Source organism: Girardinichthys multiradiatus, chromosome 9 (assembly GCF_021462225.1).
Source record: "Girardinichthys multiradiatus isolate DD_20200921_A chromosome 9, DD_fGirMul_XY1, whole genome shotgun sequence".
Classification (NCBI taxonomy): domain Eukaryota; kingdom Metazoa; phylum Chordata; class Actinopteri; order Cyprinodontiformes; family Goodeidae; genus Girardinichthys; species Girardinichthys multiradiatus.
The window spans coordinates 75014-94351 of NC_061802.1; the positions used below are offsets into that span (position 1 = coordinate 75014).

At 43.7% G+C, this 19338-nt stretch overlaps 2 protein-coding genes across 3 annotated transcripts; both read left to right on the top strand.

Annotated features, from left to right (window-relative positions):
* Nucleotides 1-2343: 2343 nt before the first annotated feature.
* Nucleotides 2344-10189, top strand: stx6 (syntaxin 6). Of its 2 annotated transcripts, none has more exons than XM_047375750.1 (8): nucleotides 2344-2545; nucleotides 4407-4576; nucleotides 4658-4755; nucleotides 4934-4999; nucleotides 5186-5308; nucleotides 5390-5496; nucleotides 7450-7544; nucleotides 8978-10189. In XM_047375750.1, the coding sequence occupies exons 1-8, from the start codon at nucleotides 2511-2513 to the stop codon at nucleotides 9052-9054; spliced, it is 771 nt and encodes a 256-aa protein (XP_047231706.1). In that variant the 5' UTR covers nucleotides 2344-2510; the 3' UTR covers nucleotides 9055-10189. The 2 variants fall into 2 exon arrangements, with proteins under 2 accessions (XP_047231706.1, XP_047231707.1); XM_047375751.1 differs by having other exon boundaries at nucleotides 2345-2545; nucleotides 4661-4755.
* A 4966-nt stretch (nucleotides 10190-15155) lies between these two features.
* Nucleotides 15156-18383, top strand: LOC124873842 (ELAV-like protein 1). Its single transcript, XM_047374847.1, has 3 exons — nucleotides 15156-15309; nucleotides 17070-17316; nucleotides 17438-18383. The coding sequence occupies exons 1-3, from the start codon at nucleotides 15156-15158 to the stop codon at nucleotides 17754-17756; spliced, it is 720 nt and encodes a 239-aa protein (XP_047230803.1). The 3' UTR covers nucleotides 17757-18383.
* Nucleotides 18384-19338: the final 955 nt, after the last annotated feature.

Genomic DNA, 19338 nt, shown 5'->3' on the forward strand with positions numbered 1-19338 from the left:
GGTTCTCAACCGGAAAATGGTGGCTTCCCCTCTTCAGGTTGGAGGGAAGCACCTGCCTCAGGTGGAGGAGTTCTCGGGGTCTTGTTCACAAGTGAGGGGAGAATGGAGCGGGAGATCGACAGACGGATTGGTGTGGTAGCAGCAGTAAAGAGGATGCTGTGAAGGGTTCGTTGTGGTGAAGAGAGAGCTGAGGCGGAAAGCGAAGCTCTCGATTTACCGGTCGGTCTACGTTCCTACCCTCACCTGTGGGCATGAACTTTGTGTCATGACCAAAAGAATGGAAGAGAGAAGTCTGGGCATCTCTATGAAGTCTGCTGGCCCTGCGACCTGGTCCCGGAAAAAGCGGAAGACGACGAGTACAAGTAGGGATAAATATATGACAGTGAAATTGTGAAATAACGGAATGCAAAAAATTCTCAACTCATTGTTATAGAATATATTTAATTCTTCTTTAAAAATTAGCTTAACACAAAAAACATTTCTGCATCAAATTTTTCCCAATAATACAAATTATTGTTTAGGCATTTTCATTAAATTCCAACAGTTTTTATTCCAAAATGTCATTTTCAAAAAGTCTTTTTTTCATAATGAGAGTTTTCAGTACTTTTCGTCTGTCAGTCAAGATGATGTACTTCCGGTCCTTCACTAGAAATATTAAGTTTCTGCAAATGTTTTATGAATTTTCTCTGATGTTCATTCATAGAGTAAGCTGCTCTACAGGTCATTTAACCAGTGTACGATGTTCGATCACCACTACAGTAAACTGGTCATTAATCTTAGAAATCACCATTACAATTAATGCATTCAGTTATGTTTAGAACCTTGTTTATCAAACACCAAACAAGAATCCACTTATGTTTATTTCATCTTTTCTGTGACACTGGAAAGTCTTCTGGAAATTCAAGAGTTATCCTGGATGCTCTGAAAAAGAGAAATAAATATCTGCACACGTCAGACTTACTTCTGAGATTTTTTGAGGTCAAGGGCTTCTACATTTGTAAAAACAAAACAAAAGACAAATGGGCTATGATAGCTTGTTTGTAGTTCCTAATAATGTTACAGCATCACAGCATTTTTCAAAGTCAGTTATTGGTTTTCAGTTTGGTGTACAACCCCAAGATTTTTAATGTTCCTATGTGGCCCCCGCGCTGGGGACGCCACTGCAGTTGCTGCTAGCTGTCCAATGTTCAGGTGTCCAGGGAAACTAATTGCCGTGGAAGTATCAGCCAGTGGGCGTGCAGGTCCGACCCACTGACGCTGATTGACAAACAATGTCGTTCTGCTGAAAAGTATTATGAACTAAAAAGGCCTTCGGGAACAACGTCATCAAAAGTTGACTTGTTGAAAATCACATATTGGAATACAAACTGCTGTTTTTAAATCAAATTAGCTAAACAATAATTTCTATTATTGGGAAAAAATGTTATGCAAAATCATTTTTATATATTAAAGCACGTTTATTTTTATTTATTCACACAGGGACGTCACACATGCACAACAAACATAAAAACTGTAATAATACAATCAACTAAACACTTCTGAAGATCAGTACCATACAACATCAGCTGAGGGGTTATCACTGATAACGAGTACAAGTGCCTCCAGATGTATTTTACAATCCTGTTATTAAACTTTTGAACTGCCCAATTGTGACCAAACTGGAGAGCTTCCGGTCCTGCTGAAGTATGTTCCAGGTGGAGGGGTTGGAGAATGAGAAGGATTTTTTGCCGAGCTCAGTACCCACTGCTGGAAAATCGAGAGTAAAAAATTCCTCTGAGCGAAGACGGTTGTTGTTTTTTAGGTCAAATGTAACATGACAGGTATGATGGAATACCTACCATTAAATACCTACCCGTCTAAGAGCTTGCAAATGTATAGAAAGCGCCATTCAACTAAGGACTGTACAGTGCAATGGTGAGTGAGGGCTTGTGATAAATTTGAGTGCTTCATGATAGACAGCGTCCAACATATGTAAAGATCTGGCTTTACATATTTCTCTACTGAGAAACATATGAGTCCGATTATATATTTATCTATCATTTTTTTATGTAGATGCTTATTTCTTCATGTTTCATTTAGTTGTTTGATCTTGGCTGTGGTATTCCATATATCTGCCGATCAATAAATCATGTTAAGGTATCTGCCTATCCTAGAGATCGTGGAACCTGTGGATCCGGATAAGTATTTCTTAGGGTGACACTGGGCCATGGTCCCAGGGTTCTGCGGCTGAATCTTTAATAAATAAATTATTTTCATAACAACTTTGTGTTGCTTTAGTTTCACGTTTTTAAATTCATTGTCACCTCTACTCCTTCCAGCAGGTGGCAGCACTGCTACAGCTCTTCACTAGGACGCGACAACGCTGGGTGGTTTCCGTTGCTACATGTAAACAAAGCACAATTAGCTGCGGCGAGTCCGGTGACGAGAACCGGGCTGTAATCAGAACCCAAGCCGAATCAGTGGATCCGGGCCGGAAAGTCGGAGGGATGGAGTGATCCAGAACCGAAGACATGTCCATGGAAGACCCGTTCTTCGTCGTTAAAGGGTCAGAATCTTCGCAGCCAACAGCTAGCCTCAGACCGACCAGTCTGACCAGTTTAACTGTTTATTAGTTTAACCAGTCAGAACATCAGCTGGTAACCAGGTCACGTGACAAAAACGCTATAAAGACGATCATGTGACGTCACGTAGGATGATTGTTGAACCATTTGATCTCATCTAAGACCAACGCTGGTTAAACTGGTTTTCTGCTGTAACTAACTCACACCTGAGCATCACCAGCAGACCTGTGCAGCTCAGTCAGGTGAAGCAGGAGGAACCTGACCTGCAGAGAGAGACGGGGACCTACTGGCAGACCAGAGGTCCAGCAGATCCTGGTGCAACATCTCCGTGTAGCAATTAGTTCAAATTTGCCAAGGATTTAACTACTGATGGATCTGAATGATGGGCAGATCTGAAATCAGGTCTGAAGGATCCAGGGTCAGAAGCAGATAGATATAGTTTCTGTTTAATGTTTTTCCATTTTCTTTCTTGATGAGGAGGTGTTCATGAGTGGATTTATTTTCTCTGCTGCTTTGTTCAGGGTTCTTTTTTCTTAAGTAGAGATCTTAGAAACGGTTCCTGCACTCTAAGATCCTCAGATCTGAGCTTTCTGATGGTTCCTGAAACTTGTCCAAGATCAAGCTTTACTCTTAAACCAGACCAGGGTCTCTGTTGTAGAACGTGACTCCACGGTGAGACTGATCCTGATGTAGCTGTGCTGAAGGAACGCCTGCAGAGACAGGTCGTCACTGATAGGTTATTAATAGTCAATGAGAACACAATCCAGTCAGTTCTCCTGTCTCATTAAACCCTTCCTGATCTCCTGATGTTTGATTGGTGCTCTGAAGATCCTCCTTAGGTCCTTCAACCCAGCTCAGAACCAACCTCAGTGTTCAGTTACCATATGCTGGGTTTCCACTGCAGAAACCAGAACCAAATCAAACAAAGTGGGTAGAAATCTACCCTGAAAACAGTTCTGCTGGGGAGGTAGGGCTGTTTGAATGGACCCTGAACCAAAGGTGAGCTAAACATGCTAAACATTTTTCATTGATTCAATATTCCCAACATTTTATTTTAGTCGTTGTCAAATTTATCATCCATTAACTTTAAATAAAAGAAGTTCTGTATTTTTATTTGCAAGCAGAACATTTAAAACCAGCCATCCAGACTGAATATCTCACAATTTTACCAAGTTTGCTTTCAAATGCATTCATAAAATCCTAAAAGGAAATCTGTTATTAAAGGAAGCAGCGACTTCTGCTTCCAGCAGCTCCTGGAAGAGCAGATCGCCCTCATCAAAACGTTTGAGGAAAAATTAACAGATACGTTTGAATAAAGTTTATGTCCTTAGATGCAGAATAAAGCATTGATTTATTGGCTGAATGGAGCTGCAGCGACTCTGAGGTCATTACTCCAACCAGAAAACATCTTGCAGGCGTTAATTATGAATCTGTGGATTCTAGAAACCTTCCTGAGTTAGACGTTTTTTAAAATGTCAGAAATGATGTGTTGAGATAGTCCAGTGTCCCAGCCGGAGCTCGACCGGATCAGCGCATTTCATTCAAAATCCGCTCTACTTACACATTTCCACTCAGCTTGGAGTGTCACTACTTGACTTTCAAGACAGAACTGCTATGAAACAAAGTTTTGGTCGTGTTCTGGTGTTCCAGCTCAGAGTCAAAATGTATTTCCTGTTCTCAATGAAAATGGATCAAGCTTACTGTGGTGGACTCAGATTGGATCAGCCAGGAGGATGTAGGGTGGTCTGATCTGGTTCCGTTCCAGTTCTTATCCGCCTTCGTTCACTCCGACTCTCCCATAGATGTGATTAGCTCAAACTCTCAGTTTCCTGTGTGTGTTTTCAGGGAGGTGGAGAAGGCAGTGCACGCCGCTCAGAGCCTCCATCACCGCTGGAGCGAGCTGCTGCAGGAAGAGGGTGGAGCCTCCAAAGAGGAAGTAGACTGGACCACCAATGAACTGAGGAACAGCCTCCGCTCTATTGAGTGGGACCTGGAGGACCTGGACGAGACCATCAGTATCCTTCACATCATGTCCAATAACTATGGTGTTTTTCCACCTTGTTGTCACATTTTAACATTTTTCTTAACGGTTCCTGAAGGCATCGTGGAGTCGAACCCAAAGAAGTTCAACTTAGAGGCAGCAGAACTGACTAAGAGGAAAGCCTTCATCATCTCCACTCGGCGCACCGTCAAGGTAGGCATCACCCGAGGTCAGGTGGAGTCATCCAAGGTTACTCAAGGACCCCAGACTGTGAGCTGAGATCCTATGAACCCGAGGGTTCATAGGAACAGACTCTTCCAGACTGATCCAGACAAGGTTGTTCTGAAATTGGTTCTGTCTCGGTGCTGATCTGATCCTCTGTGTTTCACAGGAAATGAAGGAACAGATGTGTAGTCCAGCTGCTGCTGCTGCTTCTGCTGATAGACACAACAAGCGGGTACCTGCTCTTACCTGTCCAGCTGACATCACACACAAATCAGCCAACCAGCTGCTCTCATTGTCATTCAGAAACAAGGGCTCTGATTGGTCAAATCACTGCCTGATGGTGTTGGGGTGATGTGAGGGCAAGATAGTTCTGTAGGGGTTCTGATTCTGAAATTCATCGCTTTGTTTGGATCTTCAGATTCTGCCGAGTGACACCCAGGGTCCCATCTGGCAGCCTGGTTCTAATAAATACACCCCACTGGACCGCCAGCTGCAGAACGCCAACTCTCAGTTCATCGGCGAACAGCAAATGCAGCAGCAGGTACCAGAACACTTGAGCAGCACCAGAACCTGACAGCTAGGTAGAAACCGTTCTTCACCACGTGCTTTCTGTTTGTTTCAGCTTATTGCAGAGAAACAGGACGATCAGTTGGAGCTGGTGTCCGGAACCATCGGGGTTCTGAAGGACATGTCAGAGCGGATCGGCATGGAGCTGGATGAACAGGCTGTGTAAGAACCCAAACACTTAGCTGGGTCTGTCTGCGTAACTAAGAGCTTCTGTTCAACCAGGTTCTATCTGCAAGATTGGGTTCTGCCTGCAGAATTAATTTGGTGTGTGGAACCAGGTTCTGTCTGCAGAACTTCACTGATCAGAGAGGAAAGGTGGAGGTGGAAGGGTGGGGGGACCTTCAGGTATATGGGAGAAGCTTCATAAAAGGGGTGGTACTTCAGGTGTGTAGTGGCAGTTCGAAAGTCCCCTATGTGGGAGCGGTGGTGGCGCAGGGGTAGACCCATGTACGGAGGCCTTAGAGGCAGAACCCCCGTGGACATACGGGCAAACTCAAAGCAGACGTCCGCTGGACATGTCCCTGCAAAGCTCAGTTTTTACCACTGCGTACGCGTTGCTACACAATAAACTGCTCAGCAGGAAAATGTCCCACATCAAACTGTTTTATATGTGACACTCTGCTCCTGGCGGCCGGTCGCGAGGACACGCAGCATCACGGCCGCTCTGTGTCGCACCGACACGCCATGGCAGAAAGTGTGGGAAATGTAGGAATTTGTCACCAGAAATATAAGAAATTTGTACGCTCCACTATGAAGCTGCAGACAGTGCGCACGGAGTCCGCGCTGCTCACACTACGCCCTTTAGTCCTCAATGCGGCGGTCACGGGTTCTAGTCCCAGCCCGTTGACATTTGCTGCAGAAGCTTCCCCTTTCCCTCCACCTATTTCCTGTCAGCGCACTGTCAGAAAAAATGAGAAAAATAAAGGCCGCAATTGCTTAAAAATATATATATTAGTCTCCTTTGTTTGGGCTTTAACTCGGTTCTGAAATTTTATGTATCCGGTTCTAAACAGATCAGTATCTTCAGAAAGGTCAGTTCTTCATCTCAGTGCCTGAGCTGATATGTTCTCCTCTGGTTCTAGATGTTTAGAACTCATTATTAATAACAGTGCCTTTACCCTTATAGTTCCAGAACTGCTACAACCGTCAGTCCGGTCCGGCTCTGTGAAGAACAGAGTAGACTGAATTTTGGGTCTGTAGCGCAGCAGCATAGAAAATAGTTGTTCATGTGCTTTCAGGTCTCGTAGCTGTTAAATAATTCTACAGATCAGCAGATCAAAAGTTCAGATAATCTGGTGGACTGATCCAGTTGCCAGGCCCAATGTCACATGGAGCAGAACCAAATGTAAGAATGTTCTGTGATGAACAGTTGACTGAGTTGATTTACCTGCTGTTAACTTCCAACAAGCTAACAGGTAACGGAACCATTTCTGACAATAACCCCACAGAACCTCACCTGAAAAAATCCAAACTATCCTTTTAAGGATAGTTTCTTGTTAAAGAATCTAAGCAGGTGGAACCACTGGTTACCATCAGAACCAGCTTCTGGTTCTGAGCTTATTTACATGTCAGTAGCAAGGCTGCACAATATATCATCAATATATCGTCATGGCAATGTCACTATGTTCAAGGTAAAGAATCTTTATTATCCCACCAGTAAAACACAAAGACAAAATGTAACAAAATACTCACCAGAACCACAAAATATTATAAAAAATCGAATCACTGTAGGAATAAATAAATGTTTGAGTCTATTAGTCCTGAGTCTGGCAGCAGATATCTGCGTCTGGAGGGAAGCAGTGATACAATATTCATATCGCAAAGGACAGTTTGGAGTTCAATTACTGTTGGCTTTAATTTTTTGAGTGATATAAAATATTGATTTGATGCAAATGTAATATTTAGCCAGTTGGACAGATGCTCAGACCAGACACAGAAGACATCGTCCAAGACACTAAAGAAGCACAGATGAGAAAAGAAGAAAATAGACAGATATCGGAACTGATGTCGTCATCATAATGTTTTCTTATATTGTGCTGTCAGTAATTATTGTTTTATTACCGGTATCAGCTGAGACCCAACCAATCTGATTGTCAAGTCTTGTTTCTCCTGCAGGATGCTGGACGACTTTGGGCATGAAATGGACAACACTCAGTCCCGCCTGGACAATGTGATGAAAAAACTGGCCAAAGTCTCACACATGACAAGTGGTAATATGCCTGGCAACACGTTACTCATACAGAAACTGAGAGTTTGTCCTATTTGAACTGAGCTCACATCAATCTGAGCTCCGATTGGATAAAATTCAGGGACTTTGAGTCCTGATTGAACTTATTCCTGCTCTACTGTACTCATAGATACTGGCAATGTAAGTCACCATGACTGATTCATTCACTTGATTTATCAATTGTTCAAATAAATTAGTCTGTTACCGTTATTTATATTGGTAATAAGAAAAAAAGTACAGTCACATACAACCATTTTCAGTATTTATAGACAGTCTATAAATGAACTGCTGGACGCTCAGTTCATATAAACTCCTTAATAATATTAATTTGGTTTTCTACTTGATTTTCACTGCCGCACCTATGGAGACGAGGACTGTGGAGATGTTAATATTGCACTGACTATAAATATCTTACTTGGTTCTATGAAACCCAGTAGATTGTGCAGTTTCGGCTGTTGATAGGGCAGGACAAAATGCAAACATCTGTTCAACCGTCTGTTGGGAGCAAACAAGTGTTAAGGTGAGTATTACGTTGAACATTATAACTGCTGGATGGAGACACTAAGCTGGATGGTGTTAACAGCACTGGAGAAATCAAAGAACATGATCCACACAGAGCTTCCAGGCTTCTCTAGGTGGGTCAGAGCTCGGTACAAGAGGTAGATGATGGCATCATCCACCCCGATGCCAGGCTGGTAGGTGAACTGCAGTGGATCCAATGAAGACCTCACCAGGGGGTGTAGATGGTTGAGGACCACATCTCTGGTTACCAAGCACCACAGATGAGGTCAGAGTTCAGCAGTCTCTGTAATGAAACCTCCTGAAAACTAGAAGCACTCAAACAAAGAGTACAAGTGCTGTCATGCAGCTGTATACCTGCCTATGTTGAACGTTTCAAGCATTTTCTCAGATAAATGGATATTTGTCATGTGTTCTTTTTAGTTCAGTTTATTTATGTTGCTTATATTCACAACACATCATCTCAAGGCAGACAAGGGTTAGGGTTAAGCCATTTACATACAATCAAGGTTAGCTTATAAATTTAAGTGGATAAAAAGTTTTTCTATCTAAGGAAACCCAGCAGATTGCATCCAGTCAGTGACTTGCAGCATTCACTCCTCCTGGATGAGCATGTAGAGACAGTGGACAACGTGTTGTGAATTGGTACTATATAAATAAAGCTGAACTGAATTAAATGAGAGAATCACCACTATTCACTCTGAGCTCTGATTGGATGAGGTTCAGTCACTGAACTCATTGGATAGAGTTTAAAGACGGATTGTTTTGGGAATAAACTTTGGTGATTATGAGCTCTGATTGGATGGAGCGGCATCATTCCAGCTGTGGTTGACTACTCTTACCTGTGTAACTCAGGTGTTCCTCTAATTGATCAGTGATTGGTTGGTGTCTCTGCAGATCGCCGTCAGTGGTGTGCAATTGGTGTGTTGCTCCTGATCCTGCTGGTCGTCATCATCCTCTTCTTCATCCTGTGACTGAAACACCACGTTGACTCAAACAGCTGATCTCAGACTCAATCTTCTGGACCCCATCTATACTGTTGTGACCCTTGCTAGACTGTACTGTTCTGGACAGGACCCGTCTGATCTGAAATCTTCCTGCTGCGATTTGATCTTTTGACAGTTTGAACCTCAGACGTCAGAGACAACAAAGCTTTTTCAGTTAGTTTTGGTTTAGATGTTTTATTTGATATTCTTAACCAGTTTAACCTGTTCCTATCCAGTTGAACTTGGACCTGATGAATTTATTAGTAGAAAATGTATCGGTTCATTTTAGTCTGAAACAATCAGACTTTTTGGAGTTTCTGTTTCCTGAAAACTTTCAATCTGATTGGTTTTAAGCTGTGCCTCCTAACTGTGGCCCACAGGGACCGTTGCCCCGCAGCCTTTAGAGGTCTCTGCAGGAGGTGAAGGCTGGAGGAACAGGGAACTGGGGTTCTGAAAGACTGGAAGAGAGTCCTGCTGCATTCAGTGTTAACTGAGAACCAGGAGAAGTGATCAGAACTCTAACAGTAAACTCTGGTTCTTGGTGGTCTCTGGATATAAACATGTTCTCAGCAGACCGAACCTAGAAACTCTCAGCCTGGTCCAACTTCACACACAACCTCTGTTCTTGGTGAGAAACAGGCTGATTCTGGGTTTTCTGCTTTCTGAGGTACAGTGAATGCAGCATGTGAACCCAGATTAGTTCAATTTATTTAAACCCAAAAACAAACATCAAGAAAAATTTGTCCAAATTATTTCAATGATACAGAAACACAATAAACCCCTTTTCACACCAACAGAGTCAGTCAAGGAGGAAGCAGAGTGGTCTGGTTCTGAGCCCAAACGTCCTCCAGGACCAAAATAAAACCAGCCTGGCCAACACCAGTTTAAACTGGTTTAGTTTGGGTTACACTGGTTTATTGTAGCTATAACTGTTCAATAAGGTGAAAACACTAAGTTAAGTTTGTTTGTGTTGACTGAAAACTTTTTCATTTTAGTTTTTTAACAGTTTTATTTTCTGTTTATTTAAACGACAGGTTGACTTGATTTCATTTATTTAGGGTTAGGACTTGAGTGGTCAAATGCACTTCCTGATACTTCACAATAAAAGCCTCTACCACAGTAAGACTGTTTGTATGTTATGGTCTTCATTGCCTGCCTGTCTCTTGGGTAAACTTGAACTCTTCTTGTCATGTGGATCCTGTGGCTCCATCCCACTTTACCTGTATACCTGCCTCCAGCTCCAAGTTCAACACAAGGTTTTGATTAAGGAACTTCTGACAGACTTATTGTGAAGGAGCAACAAGAAGTCTTAATAAACTAGTTACCCATTTTATTAGAACCAGTGCCATGCAGCAGTTATGGCTTTCCTCATCATCGTGTATGACACATGGCAGCAGTTTGATCATGACTGAAATGAAAATGTGTTTAACTTTATTAAAGCATCCTGTTGTCTGTTAGGAAACGTCAGAGTTATATTAAGGGAGCAGTTTGCTTTGTTTCAGCCAGACCTACTGTTTGGAGGAAAAACAGGAAGATTTTATTGTCTGAACCGTTTAGAGCAGAAAGTTCACTGGAGAGTTTTTAGCTGAAGAAACTTTGTCTGGACCTAAACCCAAACCCTTACCTAGAGAGATTCAGTCTGCACCTCAGTGCACAAGCCTAACCTGGAGACTCTTCCTGGGAGCTGTGATTAAAACTAAGTGGTTTCCTGATTTCAGTTTCCATAGCGCTCCACCAATCCCCTGGATGCCTCTGTGTTTTTAGTAAGTATATAAATAAATGCGAATTTAAAGTTTAAAAAGCTGCAGCCTCACTTGTTATCCGGCACATTTATGCATTCAGTAACAATGTAAGCAATCTGTCTTGGTCATGTGTAGTCACAGAGGGATTTTGACTACACCATGAGGAATGTTTGTAGTGAATGTTAGCAAACCAAAAACTTCTTGGATGACATCAGCGACTAAAACGTTTGTCGAGCCGAACCCCTTTAGTTCTACAATGTCTGCTTTAGGTCCAAAGGGTGCCATCTAGCAGCTGCTTTGAGCTCAATCATAGCTCAGTGCTGATCATTATAATGACGTGAATATGCCACCTATATTTCTGTTGGGGTCATCCATTTTGGGGGGATAGACCGGCTGGGCCACGCAGTTCAACATTGAACTTGTATGCAAGCATACAGACCAAAAGTTTGGACACACCTTCTCATTCAAAAAGTTTTCTTTATTTTCATGACTATGAATATTGTAGCTTCACACTGAAGGCATCAAAACTATGAATGAACACATGTGGAATTATATACTGAACAAAAAAGTGTGAAACAACTGAAAATATGTCTTATATTCTAGGTTCTTCAAAGTAGCCACCTTTTGCTTTGATTGCTGCTCCGCACACTCTTGGTATTCTGTTGATGAGCTTCAAGAGGTAGTCACCTGAAATGGTTTTCACTTCACAGGTGTGCCCTGTCAGGTTGAATAAGTGGGATTTCAAGCCTTATAAATGGGGTTGGGACCATCAGTTGTGTTGTGCAGGAGGTGGATACAGTACACAGCTGATAGTCCTACTGAATAGACTGTTAGAATTTGTATTATGGCAAGAAAAAAGCAGCTAAGTAAAGAAAAACGAGTGGCCATGATTACTTTAAGAAATTACGGTCAATCAGTCCGAACAATTGGGAAAACTTTGAAAGTGTCCCCAAGTGCAGTCGCAAAAACCATCAAGCGCTACAAAGAAACTGGCTCACATGAGGACCGCCCCAGGAAAGGAAGACCAAGAGTCACCTCTGCTGCGGACGATAAGTTAATCCGAGTCACCAGCCTCAGAAATCGCAGGTTAACAGCAGCTCAGATTAGAGAACAGGTCAATGTCACACAGAGTTCTAGCAGCAGACACATCTCTAGAACAACTGTTAAGAGGAGACTGTGTGAATCAGGCCTTCATGGTAAAATAGCTGCTAGGAAACCACTGCTGAGGACAGGCAACAAGCAGAAGAGACTTATTTGGGCTGAAGAACACAAGGAATGGACATTAGACCAGTGGAAATCTGTGCTTTAGTCTGATGAGTCCAAGTTTGAGATCTTTGGTTCCAACCATCGTGTCTTTGTGCGGCGCACAAGAGGTGAACGGATGGACTCTACATGCCTGGTTACCACCGTGAAGCATGGAGGAGGAGGTGTGATGGTGTGGGGGTGCTCTGCTGGTGACACTGTTGGGTATTTATTCAAAATTGAAGTCATACTGAACCAGCATGGCTACCACAGCATCTTGCAGCGGCATGCTATTCCATCCGGTTTGCGTTTAGTTGGACCATCATTTATTTTTCAACAGGACAATGACCCCAAACACACCTCCAGGCTGTGTAAGGGCTATTTGACCAAGAAGGAGAGTGATGGGGTGCTGCGCCAGATGACCTGGCCTCCACAGTCACCGGACCTGAACCCAATCCAGATGGTTTGGGGTGAGCTGGACCGCAAAGTGAAGGTAAAAGGGCCAACAAGTGCTAAGCATCTCTGGGAACTCCTTCAAGACTGTTGGAAAACCATTTCAGGTGACGACCTCTTGAAGCTCATCAACAGAATACCAAGAGTGTGCGGAGCAGTAATCAAAGCAAAAGGTGGCTACTTTGAAGAACCTAGAATATAAGACATATTTTCAGTTGTTTCACACTTTTTTGTTCAGTATATAATTCCACATGTGTTAATTCATAGTTTTGATGCCTTCAGTGTGAAGCTACAATATTCATAGTCATGACAATAAAGACAACTCTTTGAATGAGAAGGTGTGTCCAAACTTTTGGTCTGTATTGTGTATATAGTAAAGAGAATTGGCCCAAGTACTGAACCCTGTGGTACTCCACAATTAACCCTGGAGTTTAAAGATGATTTATCTTTTACATGAACAAACTGGAATCTGTCAGACAAATAAGATTTAAGCCTGCCTAGCGCTGTTCCCCTGATCCTTACAACATGTTTCAGGCTTTATAAGAGAATTTTTGATGGACTGGAACAAATGCAGCAAGGAGATCTAACAGAACCAATACAGACACAAGTCAGTTATCTGAGGCCATGAGAATATCATTAGTGACTTGAATTAAAATAAACCTCAGCATGGTCATCCAGAGGTACACAAACTGAGTCAGGCTGAATTGGCCTTGTTCTTAAACTGGTTCCACTTAAAATGCTAAACAAATGTTTTAAAATCTGGTACATGATGATTATAAATATGATTATTTTCATTAATTATCATGATAAATTGCAATGTCTCCCACCTCCTCCTTGGTCGTGGACATGGTCCGACTCAGTGGTTGAAGGTTAGTGAGCTCTGCAGCGTGCTTGAGTCGCCCGCACCTGTGGAGAGGCTGGGCTGCCTCTGGAAGGTGCGCTTAGTCCACCGCTGCTCCACCACAGGCAGGATCCAACATATGGAAGATAAAAAACTTCCTGTAGATGGGGAATCCCCTCCAGCCAGCTAATGGTGCGTTCACACCGAACGTGGATTCTGCGATAGGAGCGGTCGATTTACATGGCACGAGGCGGTGCGAAGCAGACAAGACGCGGTGCGGAAGGCGCGCGGAGCGAGAGCGATGGATGAGTTGAAAAATCTGAACTTTTTCCTAAATTCGCGTCGCGTCAACCAATCAGGGACCGGATGTGGTGTGACGTAGGGTGAAAGACCGCAGCGTAGAAGAAGCGGTTGTCAGTGAAGATTGAGGACCAGATCATAGTGGCGGTGTGCGACAAGCCAGAATTGTATGACTCAACTAATTACTTTTACCGAGACAAGTACAGAAAGGACCTGGCATGGTTATGTTTAGGCACAAATATCTTATATTTAGGAGATGTGGACATGAAAAATCGGCTGTTTTTTTATTGAGCTGAGATTTATTTACTCACCGAAGACAGATGGATAGGCGTTCAGCAGCGGGGATACAGTGCCGGTAGTTGGTGTCCCAGAGGCCGATTCGTCTCCAAACGCGGGACAGCAGATCTTCGAACTGGGTCCTGGATAGACGGAAGTACCGCTGAAATTGACCATCATCCAGACGCAGCTCCTGGAGTAGGTGGTGGTAATCTCCGAACTATTTCCGTCCCTGAAGAATCTGGTGAACCCAGGGACGTCGGTGGCGTTTTTTGGCTCTCCACAGGTAAAAGACCATAATTAGGTCTGTGAAATCCATGTCCGCCATGTTCAGTTGAAACCAGCAAGCAGCAGATAGAAGCTCCTCCTATTTGATGACGCGGCGAAGCGTTGCCACTTGTTGCCATTTGGCAACGCGAAGTTCACGTGGAATGTCAAGCGAGCAAAAGCACACAAATGAGGCGAAAAATTTGCAGAATCCGTGTTTGGTGTGAACGCACCATTACAGAGAGCCTTAATCCAGACTGTAACACCACCTCACTTTCCCCATCATCATGGACTCTCTCCACAGAATGCATAAGGGTGTGCGACGCAGGAAACCGGAAAATCAATAAGGGATAGTTGTAGACATACACATGTACCCTATGCAGCATCTGTTGAGCTAGACATTAGCACACTTCCTGCTGGTTGTTCTAATAGTTTTCCACAGAATGTTAAATATAAACATGAAACTTGCTATGGAAAGTGATTTCCTGCTGGTTTTGTACATTTGCTCTGATAATGTAAATGGTTTATGGCCCAGCATTGTCTCTCTCCTTATAACCTATGATTCAGCCATTTTTAATAAACCAAATCAACACATCTAAATGGAGCCTCAAAATGTACACGATAAGTCACATGATAACCAATCACTTCTATATCTATGGTTTTCCAAATAGCCTGACGTTTTTCCATAAAAGGGTTTAAATAAATGAGGGTCTTAACTACGTTTGCTCGGTTGTTTTTTTTTCTTTCTCATTTTTTCAGTCATTCCATGTGTTTTAGTTCTGGCATTTTTTTTTACGCTGTGATTAAACTACAAGATCCATAATGCAGTGCAGCAGAATGTTCTGTCAGACCCAGAGCCCTATATTGATGTCTCAGAATATGGGGCTTGTCAGAGAGAATGTAGCGTAGCACATGTAGCCTTCCTCACAAACCTGGAACAGTTTTATTGTTGACTGTTTGGGGCAGACATGCCGGGCTCTGGACCAGGCGCCATGCAGCTCCTCAATGGTCCCAGTCCAGTCTCTCTTGCTCTCCCTGGTGCTCTGCTGCTGGAGCCCAGCCCAAAGCTGAAGCCAAAGTTAAGTGTCTTGCTGAACAGTTCAAACAAGACTGTGCAAACGGGTCAGACATCTTAGCACCTGATACTTATTGCAGAATTCCAGCAGTGCAAAAATTTAAGTGTGGATATTTCAGTGTATATATATATATATATATATATATATATTACACTGCTCAAAAAAATAAAGGGAACACTTTATAATATAATAACACATCCTAGATCTGAATGAATGAAATATTATCATTGAATACTTTGTTCTGTATAAAGTTAAATGTTCTGACAACAAAATCACACAAAAATCTTCAATAGAAATTAAATTTATTAACCAATGGAGGCCTGGATTTGGAGTCACAGACAAAATTAAAGTGTAAAAACACACTAGAGGCTGATCCAACTTTGATGTAATGTCCTTAAAACAAGTCAAAATGAGGCTCAGTATTGTGTGTGACCTCCACATGTCTGTATGACCTCCCTACAACACCTGGACATGCTCCTGATGAGACGGAGGATGGTCTCCTGAGGGATCTCCTCCCGGACCTGGACTAAAGCATCCACCAACTCCTGGACAGTCTGTGGTGCAACGTGTGGATGGAGCGAGACATGATGTCCCTGATGTGCTCAATCAGATTCAGGTCTGGGGAACGGGCGGGCCAGTCCATAGCTTCAATGTCTTCATCTTGCAGGAACTGCTGACACACTCCAGCCACATGAGGTCTAGCATTGTCCTGCATTAGGAGGAACCCAGGGCCAACCGCACCAGCATATGGTCTCACAAGGGGTCTCAGGATCTCATCTCAGGACCTAATGGCAGTCAGGCTACCTCTGTTGATCACATGGAAAGAAATGCCACCCCACACCATTACTGACCCACTGCCAAACCGGTCATGCTGAAGGATTTTGCAGGCAGCAGATCTCTCTCCACGGTGTCTCCAGACTCTGTCACGTCTGTCACATGTGCTCAGTGTGAACCTGCTTTCATCTGTGAAGACCACAGGGCGCCAGTGGTGAATTAGACAATCCTGGTGTTCTCTGGCAAATGCCAAGCGTCCTGCACGGTGTTGGGCTGTGAGCACAACCCCCATTTGTGGACGTCAGGCCCTCATACCATCCTCATGGAGTCGGTTTCTAACCGTTTGTGCAGACACATGCACATTTGTGGCCTGCTGGAGGTCATTTTGCAGGGCTCTGGCAGTGCTCCTCCTGTTCCTCCTTGTACAAAGGTGGAGGTAGTGGTCCTGCTGCTGGGTTGTTGCCCTCCTACGGTCTCCTCCACGTCTCCTGGTGTACTGGCCTGTTTCCTGGTATCGCCTACAGGTTCTGGACACTACGCTGACAGACACAGCAAACCTTCTTGCCACAGCTCCCATTGATGCGCCATCCTGGATGAGCTGCACTACCTGAGCCACTTGTGTGGGTTGTAGAGTCCGTCTCATGCTACCACGAGTGTGAAAGCACCACCAACATTCAAAAGTGACCAAAACATCAGCCAGAAAGCATCGGTACTGAGAAGTGGTCTGTGGTCCCCATCTGCAGAACCACTCCTTTATTGAGTGTCTTGATAATCACCAAAGATTTCCTCCTGTTGTCTTTTCCATTTGAACAACAAGATGTGAAATTAATTGTTAATCAGTGTTGCTTCCTAAGTGGACAGTTTGATTTCACAGAAGTTTGATTTACTTGGAGTTATATTGTGTTGTTTAAGTCTTCCCTTTATTTTTTTGAGCAGTGCATATATATATATATATATGTATATATGTGTATGTATGTATGTGTATGTGTATGTATATATATATATATATATATATATATATATATATATATTGAATTCTGATTGGCTGCTCAGGTCTCTCTCGGGGTGTGGCCTTCATTCGTTATGATAAGAGGTCGGAGGCCGAGGATGCAGTTAAACACCTGAATGGACACGTGCCGCCCGGCGGCTCTGAGCCAATCACTGTGAAGTTTGCTGCTAACCCCAATCAGGGCAGGAACTCCATGGTGATGTCACAGCCATACCAAGGTCAATCACGGCGCTTTGGGGGTCCAGTCCATCATCAAGCACAGAGGTTCAGGTGAGTAATCAGATTACTGTTGGAACTTACCTGAGATGGAGTGATCTGATTGGCTGCTAATGATGACCTCCCCATTCACTGGTCTGCTCTATCCTCTTATTCACTTCCTCTTTGCTTCCAGGTTTTCTCCAATGACTGCTGACCACATGGGTACAGGGGGTGGAGCCTCTGGGAGCCCGTCCTCCGGTTGGTGCCTGTTCATCTATAACCTGGGCCAGGATGCCGACGAGGGAATGCTGTGGCAGATGTTTGGGCCGTTCGGCGCCGTCGTCAACGTAAAAGTGATCCGTGATTTCAACACCAACAAGTGCAAGGGTTTCGGTTTTGTTACCATGGCGAACTACGAGGAGGCCGCCATGGCTATCCACAGCCTGAATGGGTACCAGCTGGGAGACAAAGTCCTGCAGGTGTCCTTCAAGACCAACAAGGGACACAAGTAACCAGTCTACTGCATTGGGTGGACAGGGCTAAGGATCACATGTTGTAGTTTTCCTTTTAGTTTTTTTATTAGCATGCACAGCTTTTTATTTTTGAGGTGAAACTCGATCCGACACAATTCTCTGAACTTTCCTACATCTGTCCTCAAATTGGACCTGCAGGACATTTGGATCTGAAGGGTATTTGGTCCTACAGGCTGATTGGACCTGAGATGTATCGCTCCTGCACACTGATGGGCGACTGCTAGCCTGAAACCAGAAGTATTCTGCAGAGATGGTTGGAGTTTCAGCCCCCAGGGTTCTGTTTGTTTTTTTCTTCTTTTTTTAGAACGTGACAGTCCATTTTTATGTGAAAACGTTTCCACCCCGCAGAATTGAGCAATCGGTAAATCAATCATTAAATGTCATCTGATGTGTTCTAGTGGCTGAAGGTTAATAAAACTGCATCTGAGCTGAGAGAGATTTGAGGAGATTCCTTCAGGTCAGCTGTCAGTGGAAAAAAAATTGTCTCTTTGTAGAAAAACGAGCAGAACAGGTGGAAGACATGCAGTAATTTTACTTTTGTTAACGTTTTATTTTTCATCCTCAGTGTGATATTGATTTTAATAATAAATCCGTTCATGTAAAACATGCTGGGATGTATGAATTCATTTACATGAAGCTTTCTTAAGGCTCTGGGAGGCCTGCTTTTAAATGTTGTCATTTTACTCTGGGACAGAGTACCCTCACTCATGGTTGCATTTTCCATTCTCATTGAGGTCAGCGCGGCATCATGGGACATTTTTGGTTTCATTTATGTTTTTGGTCATTATCTTTTATATGGTGGTTCATGGGTAGGACATACGTAGGTCAACAGAAAGCCCTGGATTAGACAATCGCGCCAATATATGGTTAGGCCTCATCATCTACTAAAGCTGGCTGATTCCGGGCAACTAAAGCAGGTTGAATCCGGGCAACTAAAGCAGGTTGAATCCGGGCAACAAAGCAGGCTGATTCCGGGCAACTAAGGCAGGTTGAATCCGGGCAACTAAAGCAGGCTGATTCCGGGCAACTAAAGCAGGCTGATTCCGGGCAACTAAAGCAGGCTGATTCCGGTCAACTAAAGCAGGTTGAATCCGGGCAACTAAAGGAGGCTGATTCCGGGCAACTAAAGCATGCTGATTCCGGGCAACTAAAGCAGGCTGATTCCGGTCAACTAAAGCAGGTTGAATCCGGGCAACTAAAGGAGGCTGATTCCAGGCAACTAAAGCATGCTGATTCCGGGTAACTAAAGCAGGCTGATTCCGGGCAACTAAAGCAGGTTGAATCCGGGCAACTAAAGCAGGCTGATTCCGGGCAACTAAAGCAGGTTGAATCCATGCAACTAAAGCAGGCTGATTCCGGGCAACTAAAGCAGGTTGAATCCGGGCAACTAAAGGAGGCTGATTCCGGGCAACTAAAGCAGGTTGAATCCATGCAACTAAAGAAGGCTGATTCCGGGCAACTAAATCAGGCTGATTCCGGTCAACTAAAGCAGGTTGAATCCGGGCAACTAAAGGAGGCTGATTCCGGGCAACTAAAGCATGCTGATTCCGGGTAACTAAAG

What these genes read in the sequence shown, in the direction of transcription:
- stx6 (XM_047375750.1), top strand. Translation starts at nt 2,511, where the DNA reads ATGTCCATGGAAGACCCGTTCTTCGTCGTTAAAGG. An exon ending in GGACCTGGACGAGACCATCA is followed by an intron (nt 4,577 to 4,657) that starts GTATCCTTCACA and finishes TAACGGTTCCTG; the next exon opens with AAGGCATCGTGGAGTCGAAC. An exon ending in AGTCTCACACATGACAAGTG is followed by an intron (nt 7,545 to 8,977) that starts GTAATATGCCTG and finishes GTGTCTCTGCAG; the next exon opens with ATCGCCGTCAGTGGTGTGCA.
- LOC124873842 (XM_047374847.1), top strand. Translation starts at nt 15,156, where the DNA reads ATGCCGGGCTCTGGACCAGGCGCCATGCAGCTCCTCAATGGTCCCAGT. An exon ending in AAACAAGACTGTGCAAACGG is followed by an intron (nt 15,310 to 17,069) that starts GTCAGACATCTT and finishes TATATATATATT; the next exon opens with GAATTCTGATTGGCTGCTCA. An exon ending in CATCAAGCACAGAGGTTCAG is followed by an intron (nt 17,317 to 17,437) that starts GTGAGTAATCAG and finishes CTTTGCTTCCAG; the next exon opens with GTTTTCTCCAATGACTGCTG.